Raw genomic sequence first — 21,684 nt, 5'->3', positions numbered from 1 at the left:
TGCTGGCTTTACATTTAGGCCTTAGCTGTGTTTCTTTGTAGTATTACATTAGTGCCTTGTTGCATACAAGATACATGCATTTATATTCTGTATATTTATGTTTTACTCCCATCACAGCCATTGAAGTGGTTTTAAAATCACCAATGGCCTCATGGAAACATCCCTGAGCAGTTTCATTCCTGTCCTGCAGCTCAATTCAGGACGACTATCTTTGTGTCTGGGTGGTTTAATACATCATCCACAGCATTATTATGAACTTGACCATGCTTAAAGAGATATTCAATGTCTGATTTGTTATTGTTACCCATCTACCAATCCCTGGTCTTTGTAATTGAATCTGTGCTTGAAATTCAATACTTGACTGCGAGACCTTACAGATGTATGTATGGGGGACAGAGGAAGGGTTAGTCATTCAAAAATCATGACAACCCCTATTATTTAACACAGTGAGTCCATGTAACAAGTGATTTGTTAAGCCAAATTTTACTCCTGAACTAATTTAGGCTTGCCTAAACAAAGGGGCTGAATGCTTATGCAAGCACTATATTTCAGTTAATAATTTGTTATCCACTTTGACATTAGTCTTATGTAGATTGTTGACAAAAAATGACATATTAATCCCAGTTTAACACAATGTCAAAAAAATCCAAGGGGTCAGAATACCTTTGCAAGGCACTGTGTTTTTGGTTGTTGAGTCAATTGTAGTGCCTTAAGAAACTATTCATACCCCTTGACTTATTCCATATTGTTACAGCCTGAATTCAAAATAGATGTGTTTTCTCACCCATTACCCACAATACCTCATAACGACAAAGGGAAAACATGTTTTTGGAACTTTTCACAAATGTATTAAAATAAATAGAAATCTAATTTACATAAGTATTCACACCCCTCAGGTGCATCCAATTTCCTTCGAGCATCCTTGCGATGTCGCTACAACTTAGTCCACCTGTGGCCATTTCATTTTTGGGGGGCATGAGTTGAAAAGAAACACACCTGTCTTTATAAGGTCCCACATTTGACAGCGCATGTCAGAGTGGAAATTGAAAAAATATGGAACTACCCAGACTCTGTTTAGAGCTGGCTGTCCCAATGACCACTCTAACAGAACTACAGAGTTCCTTGGCTGAGATGGGAGAACCTGCCAGAAGGACAACAGTCTCTACAGCACTTCACCCATCTGGGCTTCATGGGAGAGTGGCCAGATGGAAGCCACTCCTGAGAAAAAGGCACATGAGTTTACAGAAAGGCACGTGAAAGACCGACCATGAGCCAAAAGATTCTGTGGTGTGATGAGACATAAATGTAACTATTTGGCCTGAATGCAAAATGTTATGTCTGTAGAAAACCAGGCACAGTTCATTACCCATCTAACACCATCCCTACTGTGAAGCATGGTGGTGGCAGCATCAAGCTATTGGGATGTTTTTCAGAGGGAGGGACTGGGAGACTGGTAAGGATAGAGAGAACAATAAATGGAGCCAAATACAGGCAAATCGTTGATGAGAACCTGTTTGAGTGCAAATGACAGACTGGGGGTGAAGATATATGTTAACAGGACAATGACCAAAAGCAATGCTGGAATGGCTTCAGTCTGTGGAAAGACTTGATTGCTGTTCACCATCTAACTTAACAGAGCTTGAGAAAATCCCCAAATCCAGATGTGCAAAGCTGATAGACATACCCAAGACGACTCAGAGATGTAATCGCCACCAAAGGTGCTTGCTTCTACAAAGTATTGACTTAGGTGTGTGAATACTTATGTAATTTAGATATTTCCGTACTTAATTTTTCAATAAATTTGCAAACATTTCTAAAAGCATGTTTTTACTTAGTCACAAAGTTTTGTGTGTAGATGGGTGAGAAACTATTGAAATCATATTGAATTCAGGCTTTAACAAAGTGGAATAAGTCAAGGGGTATGAATATTTTCTGAAGGCACCATTCCCATTTCAAACCTTTTCTTTAAAAAAAATAAACCTCAGGATATTTAGGCAAATTAGCTGGCTTACTCATTGATTCTGCTTGTAGTATATCCCTATGGAGTTTGTTTTCCAACTGACAAGAGTTATCCCACAACTCAGACAAGCCTGGACAGGCCTGCAGCATCATGGGACTTCCACTGTTGTCAACAGGATAGTGTTTCAGCTGAGTACATCCAAGTACATGTCGCTGTGGCAATACTGATGTTTTTTTAACATGCAGGTTAGAATACCTAACATAGCAGGTTAGGATAATTAACTAGGCAGGTTAGGAGAATTTGGTTAAGGTTAGGCCTAGCTAAAATGCTACAGTTGTCAACAACTGTTATCCCTAATGTGACAACTAGAAGGTGCTGCACTGGTAGCCACAAATGTACAAACCATCAGTAACATAACATTGGCTGTTCTTACGAGGAAGCGCATAGAGTATACAGCAAAAGGGTTTGCAAAGAGGGTCTTTGTCTGCAAGGACCACCCAAACAAAAAAAATGGAATCATGCCCAGGGCTTTATATCAACCGTGGTTGAGGTACAGGGAATTTATACCTGCACCCTTTTCAGCAACTATTCCCTCAGTAGGCTACAGAATCAACTAACACACACACACACACACACACACACACACACACACTTTAATAAACATTTTCAAAAATCAGTCAGATGCACAATGGGCATATTAGTTCATCTTTATGCATAAACTACAAAAAAAGCAACACAGAGAAATAAAATAAAACAAATTGAAATAAAGATATGACAACATGTGCAATGTCTTCATCACTGGGTCTGGTGTGCCATCACCCCAACAAACATTGGGAAAGTCCTAGTGAATGACATGGATGAATCCATGAAGTTGAAGGCGTCCTATCCATTCATTCCATCCGTTTATCCATCCCTCCACAGCAGTAACTCTGTGGTTCTGCATGCACTTGTCTCAGCAGGAGTTGTCAGATTATAAAGGAAAAACACTTCCATAAACTCAAGTTCCCTGTTCCATCAAGAAGAAACACATTTGATTGCAGCTACAGTTTCGGTTATAGAGAAGCTTATTAAGAAATACAGTGTGGATACAAACACAATAAAATACACTACATGGCCAAAAGTAGGTGGACAACCCTTCAAATTAGTGGATTATGCTATTTCAGCCACACCCGTGCTGACAGGTGTATAAATTGAACACCCAGCCATGCAATCGCCATAGACAGACAATGACCTGTACTGAAAAGGCACCGTCATAGGATGCCACCATTTCAACAAGTCAGTTCATCAAATTTCTGACCTGCTAGAGCTGCCCCAGTCAACTGTAAGTGCTGTTATTGTGAGTGGAAATGTCTAGGAGCAACAATGGCTCAGCTACATAGTGGTAGGCCACACAGGCTCACAGAACGGGACTGCTTGTCCTCGGTTGCAACACTCACTACCGCGTTCCAAACTACCTCTGGAAACAACGTCAACACAAGAACTGTTTGTCTGGAGCTTCATGAAATGAGTTTCCCATGGCCGAGCAGCAGCACACAAGCCTAAGATCACCATGTGCAATGCCAAGCGTCAGCTGGAGTGGTGTAAAGCTCGCAATTGGACTCTGGATCTATGGAAATGCGTTCTCCGGAGTGATAAATCACGCATCTCCATCTGACAGTCCGACGGACGAATCTGGGTTTGGCAGATGCCAGGAGAACGCTACCTGCCCCAATGCATAGTGCCAACTGTAAAGTTTGGTGGAGGATGAATAATGGTCTGGGGCTGTTTTTTTTAGGTCCAGTAAAGGGAAATCAATGACATTCTAGACGATTGTGCTTCCAACATTGTGGTAACAGTTTGGGAAAGGCCCTTTCCTTTCAGCATGACAATGCCCCCATGCACAAGGCGAGGCCCATACAGAAATGGTTTATCGAGATCGGTGTGGAAGAAATTGACTGGCCTGCACAGAGCCCTGACCTCAACCTCATCGGACATCTTTGGGATTACATTTACATTTAAGTCATTTAGCAGACGCTCTTATCCAGAGCGACTTACACATTGGAAAGTTCATACATATTCATCCTGGTCCCCCCGTGGGAAATGAACCCGCAAGCGCCATGCTCTACCAACTGAGCCACACGGGACCACACGGGATTAATTGTAACACTGACTGTAAACCGGACATAATCGCCTAACATCAGTGCCCAACCTCACTAATGGTGGTGGCTGAATGGAAGCAAGTCCCTGTAGCAATGTTCCAACATCTAGTGGAAATCCTTCCCAGAAGATTGGAGGCTGTGATAGCAGCAAAGGGGGGACCAACTCCATATTAATGCCCATGATTTTGGAATGAGATGTTCGGCGAGCAGGTGTCCACATACTTTTGGACATATAGTGTATATATTAACCCTTTGCAGAAGTGTAATGTGTTTTTCAGAGAACATCTCAGTGAGTGACTCGATCATTGACACACTGACGATTATCAATAACATTTCAAAGGCAGCACATGGCATCATGATCTCACAGGACCTATTGTGTGCGCATGCAGGTAGGCAGGTTATACACAGCTTTATATATAATAAACTGGAGTAACTAATACAAGTTGCGTCAATAACATAAAAAAAACATCACAGTGGGCTAGTAGTGGTATTACATTCTTAGAGATACGACAGAAATAAACAGTTAGAAAGTAATTATTTATGCAACACTGTGTTTTACATTCCATATACTGTACATGCATGTCTTCTACAGACATGCTAGGTATCAGTAGGCCTAACATTGAACTCCACAGACCATTGGTCTTCCCCCCTCCTGGAGAACTACAGGATGAGCACACTAACCCACCCGATTCAGCTAATCAAGGTCTTAACGACTAGTTAAATCAGGTAGGTTGGTGGTGGGCGGGAACAAAAGCCTGCAGCCTAGTAGCTCCTCAGCACGAGGCTTGGAGACCGCTGTCTTGATGGAAGAAGTGTGAGAGGGTTAGCTCCAGTGTAGGTAACAAAGGGATCAAAGCATTATAAACACAAAAAAACAAACTCATTTACAAATACAAACTAGACTATTAGGTGTTAAAAAGATCTACAGGACACTCAAAAAAACTACAAACCCCAGGAAGACCTGGTTGATGCTGCTGCACAAAGGAAATATAAATGAATCATTAAAAAATGTAAAACTGTTGTTTCAGTGTTTCCTGTTAGCATAATTGAAATCTAGGGAACTACACAATAATTCTTTCTCTCTGCTAAAACTGTCTCATCCTCCATACTTTTAGTACATTTTATTAAAATACAAAGTTAAATGCATGTGAGTGGTTATACACATCTTCTCATATACACCAGTGGCGGCTGGTGGGAGAAGCTATCGGAGGACAGGGTCATTGTAATGCTGGACTGGAATAAACAGAGTCAAACATGTGGTTTCCATATGCTTGAGGTGTTTGATACGTTTCATTTATTCCAGTCCAGCCAATACAATGAGCCTACACTGATATACACACTTCTCTCACACAGACAGCCCCACGGCAGGGGCGTAGGCATGGGTGGGCCCAGCCCCCCCCCCCCACTGGGAGCAAAAACCTATTTTCTTTCTAGATATAAAAAAAAAAAAGTACTGCTCTTTCCTTGTCATTGTTCCAAATGGGACATTATTTGTAGAGCCCGACCGATAAATTGGTTGACCGATATTATCGGCCGATATTAGCCTTTCACAGAAATATTTTTATCTGCCTTTATTCCACAGATAAAGTGCCCATATTATATACATAGAATAAACAAATGTGTCTGCTCCATTTTCAATGGTTGCCTAAAGAGGGCACTCTACCAGCTGCTCATTGAACATCATTCAGCCCTAGTCCACAATGTGAGAGAAAGTAGACATGGTAGTTTGACGGTGAGTAGCTTGCCACAGCCAGCATGAGTAAATAATCAAAAGTACACTTCACCAAGCAAGCAGCCCTGTCCTCATCACATTCTCACTTTGTTAACATTAGCTGGCTAGCTAGCCAGCAAGGTAGTTAGCTTAGCTATCTAGCCAGCAAGGTAGTAAACTTAGCTAGATAGCTAGCAATCTGTGCTACGTATGTGCCAACACTGGACTGGCGCCAAAGTGAACACTCGTCCTTGATACAAAAAGAGGACTGATACTGTCGGGGCATATGATGTTAGCTAGTAGGCTAATTTAGTTAGTTTTCTGAAATATGCTATCTGCAATAAACAAGACAGTTGGCGCAGGTCTATCATTCAGGCCACGCGCTTGCATTCATTATGAGATAAGTAGCGAATGTTAGTTAGCTCGCGAAATTAAAACGTGTGACAAAAACCAGTGCAGCAAGAATTTGCATGCATAAACATTTTCAGTCATCAGCGCATGCCATTTGCAGTTGAAATGTATAGCCAATACATTTTGTATTGAATAACAGTGTTATATAAATATGGTTTCTGTAAGAAAACATTGTCGTAATGAACAGCTAGCTTGTGCTTGTCATAACGTACTCTCATTGCAAGGTTGCCATAAAGTGTTTGTTTACATGACCTTTGACTGTTGTAAAACACTAGTAAATCTACTCACCCTTATGGTAGTTTAGCACAAACACTTTTTCATACCTCTTTTCCACTGCCATAGACATTTTTAAGTTGCACCTAAGAAGGTCAACTAAACAAGCTTTGTATTCACTGTCGTATTTATAGAGAATATAATTGCTTTTTGGTGGATCTCCTGTAACCACAAATAAAATGTTCTTAAATAATGTTAACTATAATATTTAGTTAAGAAATCATCATTTAGAGTATCTGTTGATCCTTTGAAGCACAATTTGGTCTGTTTTTCATTCAACCTCTAAAAAACAATATATCGGCAGATATATCGGTAATCTGTGACTTTTCCCTCCCTCAAAATCGGTATCGGACCCAAAAATCCAATACGGGTTGGGCTCTAGTTATTTGTCGTCTTTTTACTTAAACATGCAAACATCATCAGATATAATTCATAGACAGCTATAAAACTGCACATTTCTCTCTTGGCCCAATGGCAACATTGCAGGAAGTTAGCTCCTTTCCCCAACAACAAAGCATTTTAATTTAAAAAAATTGCCCACCCAAATTTCTGCAGGCCCACCCACCAACAAATTACTGTCTACGCCACTTCCCCACGGTTACCGTGATTGTTGTGTAGAGGTTGTTGTGTAGTTGTTAGTCTGTGTTCAGGCTGAAGTAGTTGTGTAGTTGTAGTGATTGTTGTGTAGTTGTGTGTCTGGATCCAGGCCAGGTTTGGCCTCTAGGTGCTCGTCTTCAGCCGCCTCGGATCGTGGGCAGCGAGGAGGGGGGCGGAGCTTAAAAAAATCTGAGACGTAGCAAACCTGAGAGAAAAGGATCATTTATAGTCAGTAGTGCTGAGCGATTAGTGCTTTTTGAAGTCGGTTCTGTTTCAGTTCGATTATGAAAAAAAATAAATGCGTTTTCGATTTCGGTCACAATTATTATTATTTTACATAAAATGCATTATGCATTGTGGGTTAAATGTTATTACACAGAATAAAACAATACAAGTCCCATGATGGTAGTGACTGCCCATTACTGCTCATCACTTATTAACCATCATTTATTCACATTACTTTAATAAAATATCTCGGTTGTTGTGTATATTACATTTGTTTAATTTGATGACTTTATTATTTTATGCCAAGTCATCATCTTATCTCTATAGAGCTGCTGCCTATGCTTTCTGACAAAATCACTATTTTAGTAGTTCATCAAAGTTAAGAAGGCATACTTTTATGACTGCTTAATACCAACTATCAATCACTTAGATAATGTTTTTTCTGGAAACTACAACTCCCTACTACATCGCACAGTTCGGGCTTGATCTGATTTATCTCTATAGAAACTGTGCAATGTGCGCATTGAGCTCACAGAAACCCCCCCGAAATGGAATTAAAATAATTGAACTGACATCGGTCAATTAGTTGTTCCTAAACCGAAATATTACAAACATTTCGGTTTAATTGCTCAGCATTAATAGTCAGACATGAACAAACACACACACCTCCTACAACCCCCTACACACACACTCACGTTGAGCACAGCGATGAGAGTTCCCTGCAGCAGTCCCACCAGTACGTCGCTCCAGTGGTGTTTGTAGTCGCTAACCCGGGTGTATCCAACGTACAACGCAAACAACACGAGGAAAAACTGCACTGTGGGTCTGACCAGACGAGTCCACTTCCCCTGCATACGTGCTTGCACATACAACTACACACACACACACACACACCACACATTAATCGTCATCTCACGTGTGTATGAAACTCACACAAATAAAAGAACACTCACTGCTAGAAACAGCATGCTGTACATCCCGAAGGCAGAGTGTCCGGAGTAAAATGACAATCTGGAACACAGAGAGAAACATGTTGACATTGCATCACATAGCAAGAGAAGAAAGACGGACAGACAGACAGACAGACACACACACCTGGACTCAGTGACGTTTCGAGGGTTGCCGGTACAGTTGAGTTGCAGCATGTACCCAGAACACACCGTGGGATTACACACAGACAGGAAGTTAGGGCGTGGCCTGCCAATGGTGAACTTGGCCAGGTCAGTCAGTGATTGGCTCACAGCTGCTCCAAACAGGAAGGTCCCCACCACCTAGTAGAGGCACAGCACAGGCCAATTTAACCCCTTTCCTGAACCAATGAAATTGGGAAGAGGCAGCTAGCCTATCCGAGCTAAGACCACATATTGTCAGCCCAAAACTATGGCCCGTGTTCCTACTGACCTTGTAGAGAGCTGACATGTACTGGTTAAAGTTAGAGTTGGAGTGGAGACGCTTGGAGTACACCAGGTACGCTTCTCCTGTAGTTATCTATGGAGATAGGGGCAAATTCATAGCATAGCAGAGGTAAACTCGTACCATAGCGTGCCATTTTGTACATAACCATCAAGTTGTTCATCAAACTTACTATGACTATGGAGGAGGKGATGGTGACTGCAGCCATTGCCCTGTGGGAGATGGTGTCTCTTCTGTAAGGATATCTGATGCTCTCGTCATCACAGTAGATACCCCTCTGGTACGGGCTGAACATTAACGTCAAGACCGCTGACGGAAGGGCCGCTGGGAAGGAGGGAGAGCGATAGGAAGGGGCAAGGTAGAGGGAGAGAGAGGAGGGGTGTCGGAGTGGGTCAAGGGAGACAGTATCAACATGGTGCTGAACAGGCTCTGACCGACAAGTTTAAATCTATCAGCTGGACAGGAACTGTGAACAATACATGGGCATGTGAAGGCACATCTAGGCACTTATTGGTCAGCAGTATATCAGTGACCTCCGTCCCCTGGGGAGGAAGCTGCTAGCTATCGCCACACACACACACATGCGCTCCAAAGATTGTATAGTTGACCATGCCTAGAAACTGCTTCTCCAATAGAAAGCCCCAATCACGGTTGTAGGCGATGTCATGGCAACGTTGGCTAGCTAAGCTCATAAACTTCATCGGGTCTAACGATCGTCTCGCTCCGAACTGCGCCCGAGCAGGCCGTCAAATCAAAAGCCCTCCTCAGACATAAAGTTATTCTACACCAAAATGAAAACATGTCAGTTTGTCACTTCCACACAAGGTTGGAGTAACATGTTCAGCTACTTAAGACATCTAGGTTGTGCCTTTCGATTTAGAGAATATTAACAGCAAAATTAACAGAATATTAACAGCTTCTCCCATTGACTTCCCAAACCCCTGTCTGTCGAGTCTGCTTCACGAAGCGTTCCTGGAAGTTTTGCGTCGTTGTGCCTCTGGGTTTAGATACTGTGTGCGCTCTGATGCTCTTGCACGTACACACATCCATCACCATAGATACGCCTAACAGCGTAACAGCCTTAAACTTTCACCACTGAGCCCTGCTGACAAGGGAGCGGACTACCGGACGACACACAAACACACACACACACAAACACACACACACACACACACACACACACACACACACACACACACACACACACACACACACACACACACACACAGAGAGAGATGAATGTCCCAAAGTTACCATGAGAAATTCCCTTAAACTGATCTCTCACAGAAGAGACCATGGACTTTTCTTTTAACCTTTCTCCTCTTTACCGCACTCAAACCTCACTCCCTCTTTCTTTCACTCCCTCGCTCTCTCCCCATAGTTCAGTGACTCACAGACTAGAGCAGAGACTGGCACCAGGATAGACTATAAAACTGTCTCAACTGACAACACAATGGTGTACAAACACACACACTCAAATCTGACAGGACAATGGTTTTATACACTCTGATGTTTTTTCCCCCTGTTTTCATGAACCCTGTCACTAGACAACATGCTCCCCTGATGCAAACTGAACTTCCACCAGTCATATACTGAACAAAAATATAAAACGCAACATGCAACAATTTCAAAGATTTTACTGAGTAACAGTTCATAGAAGGAAATCAGTCAATTGAAATAAATAAATTAGGCTCTAATCTATGGATTTCACAAGAGTGGGCAATGGAACAGCCATGGGTGGCCTCCCAATCCGGATTAGTTTTCCCCCACAAAAGGGCTTTATTACAGACAGAAATACAGCTGTTCGGTCATGGAAACCCATTTCAGGAAGCTCCCGACAAACAGTTCTGGTGCTGGCAGTTTGGAACTCAGTAGTAAGTATTGCAAATAGAGGACAGACCATTTTTTTATGCCTTTAACACTCAGCAGTCCCGTTCTGTGTGCTTGTGTGGCCTACCACTTTGCGGCTGAGCCGTTGTTGCTCCCAGACATTTCCACTTCACAATAACAGCACTTACAGTTGACCGGGGCAGCTCTAGCAGCACAGAAATTTGACAAACTGACTTTTTGGAACCACATTGAAAGTCACTGAGCTCTTCAGTAAGGCCATTTTACTGCCAATGTTTGCCTATGGAGATCGCATGGCTGTGTTTCTATGGGTATAATAAAGTGCATTCAAAAATTATTCAGACCCCTTGGCTTTTTCCGCATTTTGTTACATTACAGCCGTATTCTAAAATGGATTAAATAGTTGTTTTCCTCATCAATCTACACACAATACCCCATATTGACAAAGCATAAAACAGGTATTTTTTCTTTTTTTGCAAACGTATTAAATATTTAAAAAACTGAAATATCACCTTTACTCAGTACTTTGTTGAAGCACCTTTGGCAGCGATAAAGAGCCTCAAGTGTTCTTGGGTATGACGCTACAAGCTTGGCACAACTGTATTTGGGGAGTTTCTCCCATTCTTCTCTGTAGATCCTCTCAAGCTCTGTCAGATTGGATGGGGAGCGTCGCTACACAGCTATTTTCAGGTCTCTCCAGAGATGTTCGATCAGGTTTAAGTCAGGGCTCTGGCTGGGCCACTCAAGGACATTCAGAGACTTGTCTCGAAGCCACTCCTGCGTTGTCTTGGCTGTGTGCTTAGGGTTGTTGTCCTGGTGGAAGGTGAAACTTCACCCCAGTCTGAGCACACTGGAGCAGGTTTTCATCAAGGATCTCGCTGTACTATGCTCCATTCATCTTTCCCTCGATCCTGTCTAGTCTCCCAGTCCCTGCCACTGAAAAACATCCTCACAGCATGATGCTGCCACCACCATACATCACCGTAGGGATGGTGCCAGGTTTCCTCCAGACGTGACGCTTGGCAATCAGGCCAAAGACTTCAATCTTGGTTTCATCAGACCAGAGATTCTGACCCCAAGTGGGCTGTCATGTGCCTTTCACTGAGGAGTGGCTTCCCTCTGGCCACTCTACCATAACAGCCTGATTGGTGGAGTGCTGCAGAGATGGTTGTCCTTCTGGAAGGTTCTCCCATCTCCACAGAGGAACTCTAGAGCTCTGTCAGAGTGACCATTGGGTTCTTGGTCACCTCCCTGACCAAGGCCCTTTTTCCCTGATTGCTCAGTTTGGCCGGGCAGCCAGCTCTAGGAACAGTCTTGGTGGATCCAAACTTCTTCCATTCAAGAATGATGGGGCCACTGTGTTCCTGTGGAACTTCAATGCTGCAGACATTTTTTGGTACCCTTCCCCAGGTTTGTGCCTCGACACAATCCTGTCTCGGGGCTCTACGGACAATTCCTTCGACCTCATGGCTTGTTTTTTTCTCTGACATGCATTGTCAACTGTGGGACCTTATATAGACAGGTGTGTACCTTCGCAAATCATGTCCAAATCAATTGCATTTACCACAGGTGGACTCCAATCAAGTTGTAGATACATCTCAAGGATGATCAATGGGAACAGGATGCACTGGAGCTCAATTTGGAGGTAAAAAGTGTTTTTAAACAATTTTATTACATTTGCAAAAATTTCAAAAACCTGTTTTCGCTTTGTCATTATGGTGTGTAGATTGATGAGGAAAAACATTACATGTAATCCTTTTTAGAATAAGCCTGTAATGTAACACAATCTGGAGAAAGGGAAGGGGTCTGAATACTTTCTGTATTATCAGACTTAGCTGAGCCTGCATTCCTGCATTTGGGACAACGACTCAAATTGTTAGGACGGAAACACGAGCATCTCGTCATTATATTCAGATATCTGGTTTCATCCACTTGCGAATTAGAAGGGGAAATTGGCGGGTGCACAGCGCACTGCTCAGATTCTGGCTTCCCCTAAAGTAAAATGATAATTACTTCTGTCTAAATAAAATAATTCAAAATACTTTACCAGACAGCTTGACTTAGCCATAGATGATGATAATATTTTATTTTTAAACAACAGTGGATTGTTTCACATCCCAAGTGCATAGGCCTATGCCTATTTCAGAAGCAAGCAATTTGGGCAGCGCATGTGGCAATAGGCTTAGCGTAAAGCATCTATAATGTGTCTTGAGTATAATTTAAAATGTTGAGACAAGAAGAAGGGGAGGAGTGTGTGACGGAGGTATGGGCGTCTCTCTCCAGAATGCATGCAATCAGCTCTCCACAATTGTTTGCCCTTCGATTGTTTATTTGTATCAATTTACCACTACATATAAACTCAGCAAAAAAATGAAATGTCCTCTCACTGTCAACTGTGTTTATTTTCAGCATACTTAACATGTGTAAATATTTGTATGAACATAACAGGATTCAACAACTGAGACAAACTGAACAAGTTCCACAGACATGTGACTAAAAGAAATGGAATAATGTGTCCCTGAACAAGGGGGGGTCAAAATCAAAAGTAACAGTCAGTATCTGGTGTGGCCACCAGCTGCATTAAGTACTGGAGTGCATCAGATTTGCCAGTTCTTGCTGTGAGATGTTACCCCACTCTTCCACCAAGGCAGTGAGAAACAAGTTTTGGTTTATTTCATAACCATAATTTAGGAGTTTTTTCAATTTTTTCGTTGTCTTTTGTTTTGAGTGCTCTTTGTGAGCAATGCTGATTTTCTGTCCTGATAATGTTAATGGAGGGAGCGCGCACGCCTGAGCACACCAACATGCTGAGTTGATACAATGTTACACTTCATTACCCATAGCACAAATCAAGACAGATAGAAAGGGAGGCAGACAGGCAGAGTAGAGATCAATGCAATTGAAATAACCTGAATTTATCAGGATATTTTATACTGTTTTTCTTTGTCAGATTTAGGCTTATGTATTTTACTTAGTTGATGATGGAAGTTATAGGGGCTCCCGAGTGGCGTCACTGCAGTACCTGGTTCGAATCCAGGCTGCATCACATCCGAACATGATTGGGCGTCCCATAGGGCGGCGAACAATTGGCCCAGCGTCGTCCGGGTTTGGCCGGGGTAGGGCGTCATTGTAAATAAGAATTTGTAATTAAATAATTTGCCTAGTTAAATAAAATGTCAAATAAAATAAGCCTACTGCAGCATTGGCCTATAGGTTCACTCTTAGTTCCATGCGCTCATGTATTCCAATGGATCACGGTGTAGGCTGTGTCCATAATGCAAAGGCCGGTGCTCTTGCGTTAATTTAATTTTAACTTCTAGATTTGTATTATTTAAATTAAGAATGTGACAATAATTTTAGAGAAATGAAAAACGTTATTATTGAAATGAAACTTGTTCCACGAAAATGTACACAGTATTAAAATATGCAGAACTGGTAGAAATGGTAGGATAACTTGTAAGCTTCCCCAAACTTGAAACTCACAAGCTGTCTTTATCATAAAACTCATTATCAAAATGTGTGAAGGCGCAAGTGCGTGCACACAGGAGGTCCCGAGAAAAAAACGTGCCCGCCTACAAAAATCCAACGGCAGTCCAACTGATTTCTTCTGGCGCCCGCCCTGCTCACATTGTCACAAGTGATGGGCATTCCGGCTCTTTTCAGTGAGCCCGCTCTTTCGGCTCTTTAAAAAAATATGTTTTGTATTTTTTCAAGTCAAACAGTTTGCGATAGTTTGACTATGATTGGTGTTAAAACAATTCTGCATATAAATGTAACAATTCAAAACAAATACGATCTGAACAGCATAATAGAATATTGCCCCATATCAAAGAAAATTAAATAACAATTTGCAAAACTGCAGAATCCCACAAATTGAAATAAATGTAAAAAAGAAGGATGCTATTACACATGTGCATTTAAAGTATAACTTTTTAATGTATATAAACAAAGTGCATATAAATGTAACAATTCAAAACGAATACAATCTGAACAGCATAATAATAGAATATTGCACCATATCAATGAAAAATAAATAACAATGTGCAAAACTGCAGCATCCCACTTAAAACATTAAACTGGTCCCTCTTTTCTCTCTCTTCTTTATTGCCATGTTATAACCAGCAGCACACAGCAATGCTGACCATATTTAGCTTTTATGAAAGATTTGCATTCAGAAATGCAAGCTGCCTCACTTTCGAGGGGCTGATGCGGTTTCTTCTCTCAGTAATTATTTGTCCCATTTTCGAGAAGACCCTCTCAGAGGGAATGGATGTGGCTACTATGCAGTCTCCCTGTCATGACTTTAGTAAGCCGTGTGTAGACAGAGGCCTTGATCTTCCTCCAGCTCAGAGGATCTGTAGATCTTTGGAGGGGCTCCTCCAAACAGGATCGGACCTCCATTATGGCATCTGCTGAGGGATTCCTTCGTGCTGCATCCCCAGTTGCTCTCTCGTCAAACAGCATCCAAACAGCAGACCTTTGTGGCACTACTGCTGGTGCTTCTGCTCCATCTGATCCCTCATCTTGCTGTTGCCCTGGTGCCTGAGCCAGCTGACTGCTGGGGCTGTCCCTCCCTGCTGCTGAGGTTATTCTGTGAAGAGCCTCATCAATCGCTCTGGCATCACTGAAGGGTAACTTCTTACACCTAGGATCAAGTGCAGTGGTTTCTGCTAGCACGTGATTATATTCTATTCTGTGTAACTTTCTGTCCGTTGATGAACACAGGGTGTCCATCAACTCTGTCACATGTCCTGTGGTTACATTTGCTTCACTCTGGCGACTGGCTGTGATTCGCTGCAGACCCTTACACAGGAGTATCATTTTTGAGGCTGTCACATAGCTGAAAAGAGAGAACAGTAACTTATTAGTTCAGGTTCATGTTTTGTCTACCGATACTACATTCTCATCTACTGCTCATATACATATATAATAGTGGATTAAATAATGATGTAGTAATAACTGCTTACTGTACCTCTCTCCACTGATCTCCACAGTGACCTGCTCAAAGGATTCCAGGACTCTGCACACCTCCTCCACCACCTCCCATTCCTCTTGGGTCAGAGCATCAACAGGTGCATTGACAATGGCCAGGGTAGAGATGATGTCATCCTTTGACTCAAGAAACCGCTTCAACATATAAAATGTTGAATTCCACCTTGTAGTGCAGTCTTGTTTAGGCCTCAGCTCAGGCATCCCCATCTGGCGTTGTGTAGACTTTAGTTTTTCAGCACCTACTGTGCTCCTGTGGAAGTATTCCACCACTGCTTTCACTTTGTCCACAGTGGGCTTCATCACCTTCAGAGCATCTCTTATAATCAGGTTGATTGTGTGGGCAAGACATGGACGATGGGTCCATTTTAAAATGTTCATGGCTTTGGTTATGTTAGCTGCATTGTCGCTAACACAACAGACCACTTTTCCATCTCCTTGCCATTCTCTGACCACTCAACAGTTCCTCTGCCAAGTTCTCTGAGGTGCGTCTATCGCTGAACTCAAAGCAGTCCAGAAGACAGCTAGACATCAAAAGATCTTCAAAAAGTGACATGTAACCGACATGTAAGAGGTGATGTCCAGCAGTCAGTGGTAAGGCAAACTGCAGTAGCTTTTCGGACTCTTTCCCGCACTGAAGCCTGTGTGCTCTCGTAAAGTTGTGGAATAAGTGATTTTGAAAGTGTTTTCCTGATTGGAATTGTGTACATTGGATTTAGACTATTGCTATAATTTCTAAAACCTCTTTCCTCCTCGATCGAAAATGGCTGGAAATCGGTGGCAATCATTTTAGCCAATTCAATATCAATTTGGCCTTGTTTTGCTACAGACATAGACTTTGGCATAAACTGGTCCATAGAAGACTGTGTTGCTGTGGGTGGCAGAGTAGGTCTACTTGACTGAGTGGATACATCTCCACGTGTGGAGGTGCTGGCTCCACCACTATCACTAGCAGGCCCGCTAGTTTCTCAAAGCTCCGCTACAGCTAGCTTCACAGTTGGGTGTACAGTTCTCATATGCCGGTGTAGGTTGTGCGTAGAACCGGCTTTATATGAGATTTTGTTTTGGCAAATTCTACACTGTACTCTAACATTGTCTACATTATTAAAATGCATCCAAATGCTACTGTGCTTCCGACTCATTTTCCAGCTGTTGTTTTCACAGCTGTCCTTCCTCTCTCTCCTCGGGTGCTAAGTGTGTGACTGAGTGAGTTGGCTCGGCCCTCCCTCATGCATCTTTGGTTCATTGGTTGACACTGCGTGTCTGATTAACAGGAACAACAGGTGAGGCTGTTAGTCTGAGTAGACCGTCAGAACGAATGTGTGCGCTTGAGCATTTAGGCCTATATTATGTATATTTTTCCTTCTTTGAATTAGTTAATTATATTCATTTAATTCTTTTGATTATTAATTTCTTAATTTTTGTATATTTTTATAAATAGATTCGGCTCTTCTGATATGCGAGCCGGGTCTTAGAGCCGACTCGTTCGCGAATGACCCACCACTAATTGTCACTCATTAGCGGCTGATGAACATGGTGACTATTTGGTCAACCTTAATTCGCTAGGGCAAGCACTCACTCAGCCACTTTGAAGTGTACTAACTGGTATTTACTTTGAAGTCATGTTGACTTTGTAGAGTGCTAGGATAACAGTTAGATAAGACAGCTCTCTGGAGAGTAGTGGTTAGGGTGAGGATGAGGTGTGCATGTGTGTAGCACTCTGCTGCAGTGCCAGAGAAATAAACACACACACAGAAACATAGAATTTTAGTAATCTCCAGTTTTATTCCAGTAAGGTTTCTGCTACAGTGTTACTGTAGCCAAGGGTTGAGTTGAACCAAGATCAGTATTGTTCCTCTCTCCAGAGAGTGGGCTGAGCTAGATTTGATAAAACAAGGAAGGAGAAAGGGGAGTGTGTGAATAAATAGATGAAAGATTGAAAACCAACACTATTAAGACAATGTGGTAACAGTGAATCTGGAATCTTGCGGAATGGCATATATTGTAACAGAACTGGTGACGACCCGTACCTGGGATCCAGTGGTACTGGAGATGTTTTAATGAACCCAAAGGAAAACTGATTCAAGCATTCTCTTCAGTATCTTCGGAAGAGGTTAGTTTGTAGCACATCTTGACCTTCCTCAGCGATGTAGGAAGAACAGCGATGTTGCACAGACTCAGAGGGCTGTGCGTTTGTGTGTCCAGTGGCAGATACAGGAAGCAGAGTCCATAGTCTGTCTTCTTTAACCCCCCACCACACAGTTATCTGGGCCGAGGGGGGGGGTCGGTCTTCAGTAACAGAATGGACAGCACGGTCAGAGAGAAAGAAGAACAGGGGATAACATTGTTTCACAATCTCATCTGGTTGATAGAAAGTCCCAGATTCCTCCCAGAGAAAACAAACATGGAGGAATGTCTGGTGAGATATGACACATGATCAACTTCCTCCTGACCTCTGACCTCACAGGAAGGAGGAACCTAATAAGTGTTCCTGTTATTCTCCAGACTAGACGCCAAAAAACGTACACAATTCCACTGTCCTACTAGTCACACCCAACAGCTACAACACACACACACACACACAMATTGATAAAATCTAGACAATAGAGAGATTCCAATAGGGAGACAGAGTACTGATCCTCTTCCTGCTCTATGGCTGTAGTAATCCCGCTGTACTGTCAGAATCCTGGTTATTTTCCACACAGGAAAAGTCAATACCCCCCCTCTCTCTCACACACATAGTTGGCACAGAGAGATGGTGTGTGTGTGTGTGTGTGTGTGTGTGTGTGTGTGTGTGTGTGTGTGTGAGAGATAGTCAGTAAAACAGCAGCAGAGTATCTTCTCTAACTCTAGTTGTGCGCAAAACCCAGAAAATCAAACAGATAAATAACAAACTAACCCAACAACAGTTGGTATCAGTCTATAGTTTGATGCAGATGCTCTTCTAACCCCAAGTCACATAAATAACAGTAAGAACTTAGAGCAACGGCACCTGCCTTAGAATGATCCTTAGAATGAACATGATCATTGTCTGCCAATCAGATTCTTCCAGAGGGTGTGTACAGGTCTTACAACAGTAATCTGTCCCATTCACACAATCACCAGTCAATATTGAACGATCTAAAGGTCCAAATGAAATTATGGATATGTTAGGCCCTTTTGTTATTATGCATATAACAGCAGAGTGCTTGGTTTGGGTGGAGTTTGGTTGGTATTTTTGTTAAAAGAGTGTGTTGCAGAAATAACTCAATGTGCCTCTGTGTGCCTCTGTGTGTGTGTGTGTGTGTGTGTGTGTGTGTGTGTGTGTGTGTGTGTGTAATGTTTCTTTGTCTGCAGTGATAACAAGGCAAAGGACAAGAGGCAAAGGAGAGGAGAAATTAGTAAAACAGAGAGAAAGAGGATAGAGAGAGTGTAAAAGAGGGATGGGAGAAAGAGAGGGATGGGAGAAAGAGAGGGATTGGAGAAAGAGAGGGATGGGAGAGAAAGGAATGGGAGAGAAAGAGGGATGGGAGAATGAGAGAGTGAGTAAAAGAGGGATGGGTGAATGAGAGAGGGAGAGAAAGAGGGATAGGAGAATGAGAGAGGGAGAGAAAGAGGGATGGGAGAATGAGAGAAAGAGGGATAGGAGAATGAGTAAAAGAGGGATGGGTGAATGAGAGAGGGAGAGAAAGAAAGAGGATTGAGGAAAAGCTTTGTCAGATCAGATCAGATCCAGTTTGTCGACTCGGCACATTCCTACTATATTAATGACACAGTGAGGAAGCTGGGCTAACACACACACGCTAACAAAACACACAAGTACATTTACATTTTTAAGTCATTTAGCAGACGCTCTTATCCCTGTCTCTTATACACATCTAGATGTGTATAAGAGACAGGTTCTAAACTGGGAATTTAAAAATCCCAATAGTTTTCTTGTCACTAATTGTAGACTGATTACTGCTACCCCCAGAGACCACTATCTATCTATCTATCTATCTATCTATCTATCTATCTATCTATCGAGAGAGAGAGAGAGAGAGAAGAGAGAGAGAGGAGAGTGGAGACAGGAGAGATGAAAGAAAAAATAACCAACTGGAGAGATTGAGGGAGGATATAATGAAAGAATAAAGAGTGATTTTACTGTCGTCAGACCCCAGGCCCAGACACGCAGCCCTCTGAGACTGTCAACAAACATGGTTACTGTCGTCAGACCCCAGGCCCAGGCCCAGACACACAGGCCTCTGAGACTGTCAACAAACATGGTTACTGTCGTCAGACCCCAGGCCCAGGCCCAGACACACAGGCCTCTGAGACTGCCAACAAACATGGTTATGCCACAAGGTGATGTCGTCTGTTAACAAGGACCATCTTACCTCCACTTAACTGTTAAACAACCCTACTCACTCACTAAATACCATGAGAGAAAGAGAGCAAGGGAGTGGGGGAGGAAGATAAAGAGTGGGGGATAGGGGGAAGAAAGAAAGAAAGGGACGAAGAGGGAAAGAGGTGGATGGAGTGGGAGATAAAGGGGGAAGGAGACTGTCCACCCAAATGTCTATTCTAAACTACAGATCCTGTAGTATTGAGAGTCCAGTACAAGTCCGAACATGCAAACCCAGGCTCCACACACACAAACGCAGCAACCAAACTGGAAGCTACAGGGCAAAGCCCAACAAGCAGGACACTTTCCATGGAATGCCAGTCAAAACAGGTGTTCTGTTACAAGTGCACACACACACACTCACAAGCAATTACAGATTATTTTTTTAAATGGTCATCATAAATTAATTGTAACTGTGAAATAGTGAACTTAAAATCACAGTAAATGTGATTATGCATTTTGTGTTACCATGCTGACTGATGACTAACCTACAATCTACAGTACTTGAATCAATACAGACCAATGCTACACCACTCCATCAGGCACTGTGACCACCTGTAATGTGCTGACAGACAATGAAAGAATCCATTAAACAAGCTATAACACGAGCAATGCTGACTCTCTTCCTATTACAATACTATTGCGGTGTGTCTGTCTGTGTGACTGGCCTTCCATGGAAAGTGTCCTGCATGTTGGTCTTTGGCCTGTGACTTGTGTGTGTGTGTGTGTGTAGCCTGCCTATCATTGTTTACAAAGTCCCCCACCATCTCAGTCTTATCAAGCATTTACCCAATAAACAATTATAGATAAACAACTATTTTATTGATTTATCGGTGGCTAGTGCTACCCTAGTGCATTGAGCATGTATAGACGGCAGAGAGCGCGAGTTGGGTCCTTGGGTAATACAACAAAGTGTTATATCAGCCATGTTGTTGGAGAGAGAAACAGGGCACTTACCGACAAACACACAGAGAACATCAACTAGAATCAGCATATTTTTCCTGTGAACTGGTAGTTCCGTCATCTTCACACTTCTCTCTCCGAAGAATTATCAAAACTGCATAAACGTTATTGGGAAAAGTTCAGTTGCAGAGGTAAGAGGAAAATAGTGTGAACAATTAGATGTGCTTGTTCTTCCGGATTTCGCTCCCGTAGCCTACCTGTTTAGGCCTACGTTCTATAGGTGAGTCAGGCAAAACCACAACTGTAGTATACACTAAACACACGGAGTGTCCTGCGCTGTCAACACACGGACATGTGTGGGTCGCGCATTGTCCACTCGCAAACAGAGATAACGGAAGAAAAAAAACGTCTGAAATCGTTTCCTCTACGGAAAGTTGATGGGCTACTTTTCCCAACTAAAGGCGTGTGTGCGTTTACACTCTCCACTACCCAGAGCTGACGTCAGAGGTTTTGTGAAAAGAAAAGTGAACCAGACCGCAGGGAGGAGTCAGAGGATGAAGAGATTTTTTTAAGAGATGAAGAGATAAAGCAGTGTTGCAGCAACATCCAGAAAACAATGAAAAAACATGCAAGATAATTGAGATGGGTCATTGAAGATGTAGGCTTTCTGATCATGTATAAATAAACGACTTTTACCCCCCACACCCATATAAATCAATCAATCACATTTATTTATAAAGCCCTTTCTACATTAGCCAATGTCACAAAGGGCTGTACAGAAACCCAGCCTAAAACCCCAAACAGCAAGCAATGCAGAAGCACGGTGACTAGGAAAAACTCCCTAGAAAGGAAG

General features: G+C 42.5%; 1 protein-coding gene across 2 annotated transcripts; it reads right to left on the bottom strand.

Annotated features, from left to right (window-relative positions):
* Positions 1-2,649: 2,649 nt before the first annotated feature.
* On the bottom strand, positions 2,650-21,333 carry LOC112073223 (phospholipid phosphatase 2). 2 transcript variants are annotated; one of them, XM_024140555.2, is made up of 8 exons: positions 21,089-21,333; positions 20,886-20,985; positions 8,901-9,052; positions 8,717-8,803; positions 8,411-8,586; positions 8,269-8,326; positions 8,011-8,187; positions 2,650-7,295 (listed from the first exon to the last, which is right to left on the bottom strand). In XM_024140555.2, exons 2-8 carry the CDS (start codon positions 20,950-20,952, stop codon positions 7,140-7,142), a joined length of 873 nt encoding a protein of 290 aa, XP_023996323.1. In that variant the 5' UTR covers positions 20,953-20,985; positions 21,089-21,333; the 3' UTR covers positions 2,650-7,139. The 2 variants fall into 2 exon arrangements, with proteins under 2 accessions (XP_023996323.1, XP_023996322.1); XM_024140554.2 differs by having other exon boundaries at positions 20,886-21,332.
* Positions 21,334-21,684: the final 351 nt, after the last annotated feature.

Source organism: Salvelinus sp. IW2-2015, unplaced genomic scaffold (genome assembly GCF_002910315.2).
Source record: "Salvelinus sp. IW2-2015 unplaced genomic scaffold, ASM291031v2 Un_scaffold2190, whole genome shotgun sequence".
Classification (NCBI taxonomy): domain Eukaryota; kingdom Metazoa; phylum Chordata; class Actinopteri; order Salmoniformes; family Salmonidae; genus Salvelinus; species Salvelinus sp. IW2-2015.
Note: the sequence above shows the minus strand (reverse complement) of the source record. Positions and strands in the feature narration are given on the sequence as shown.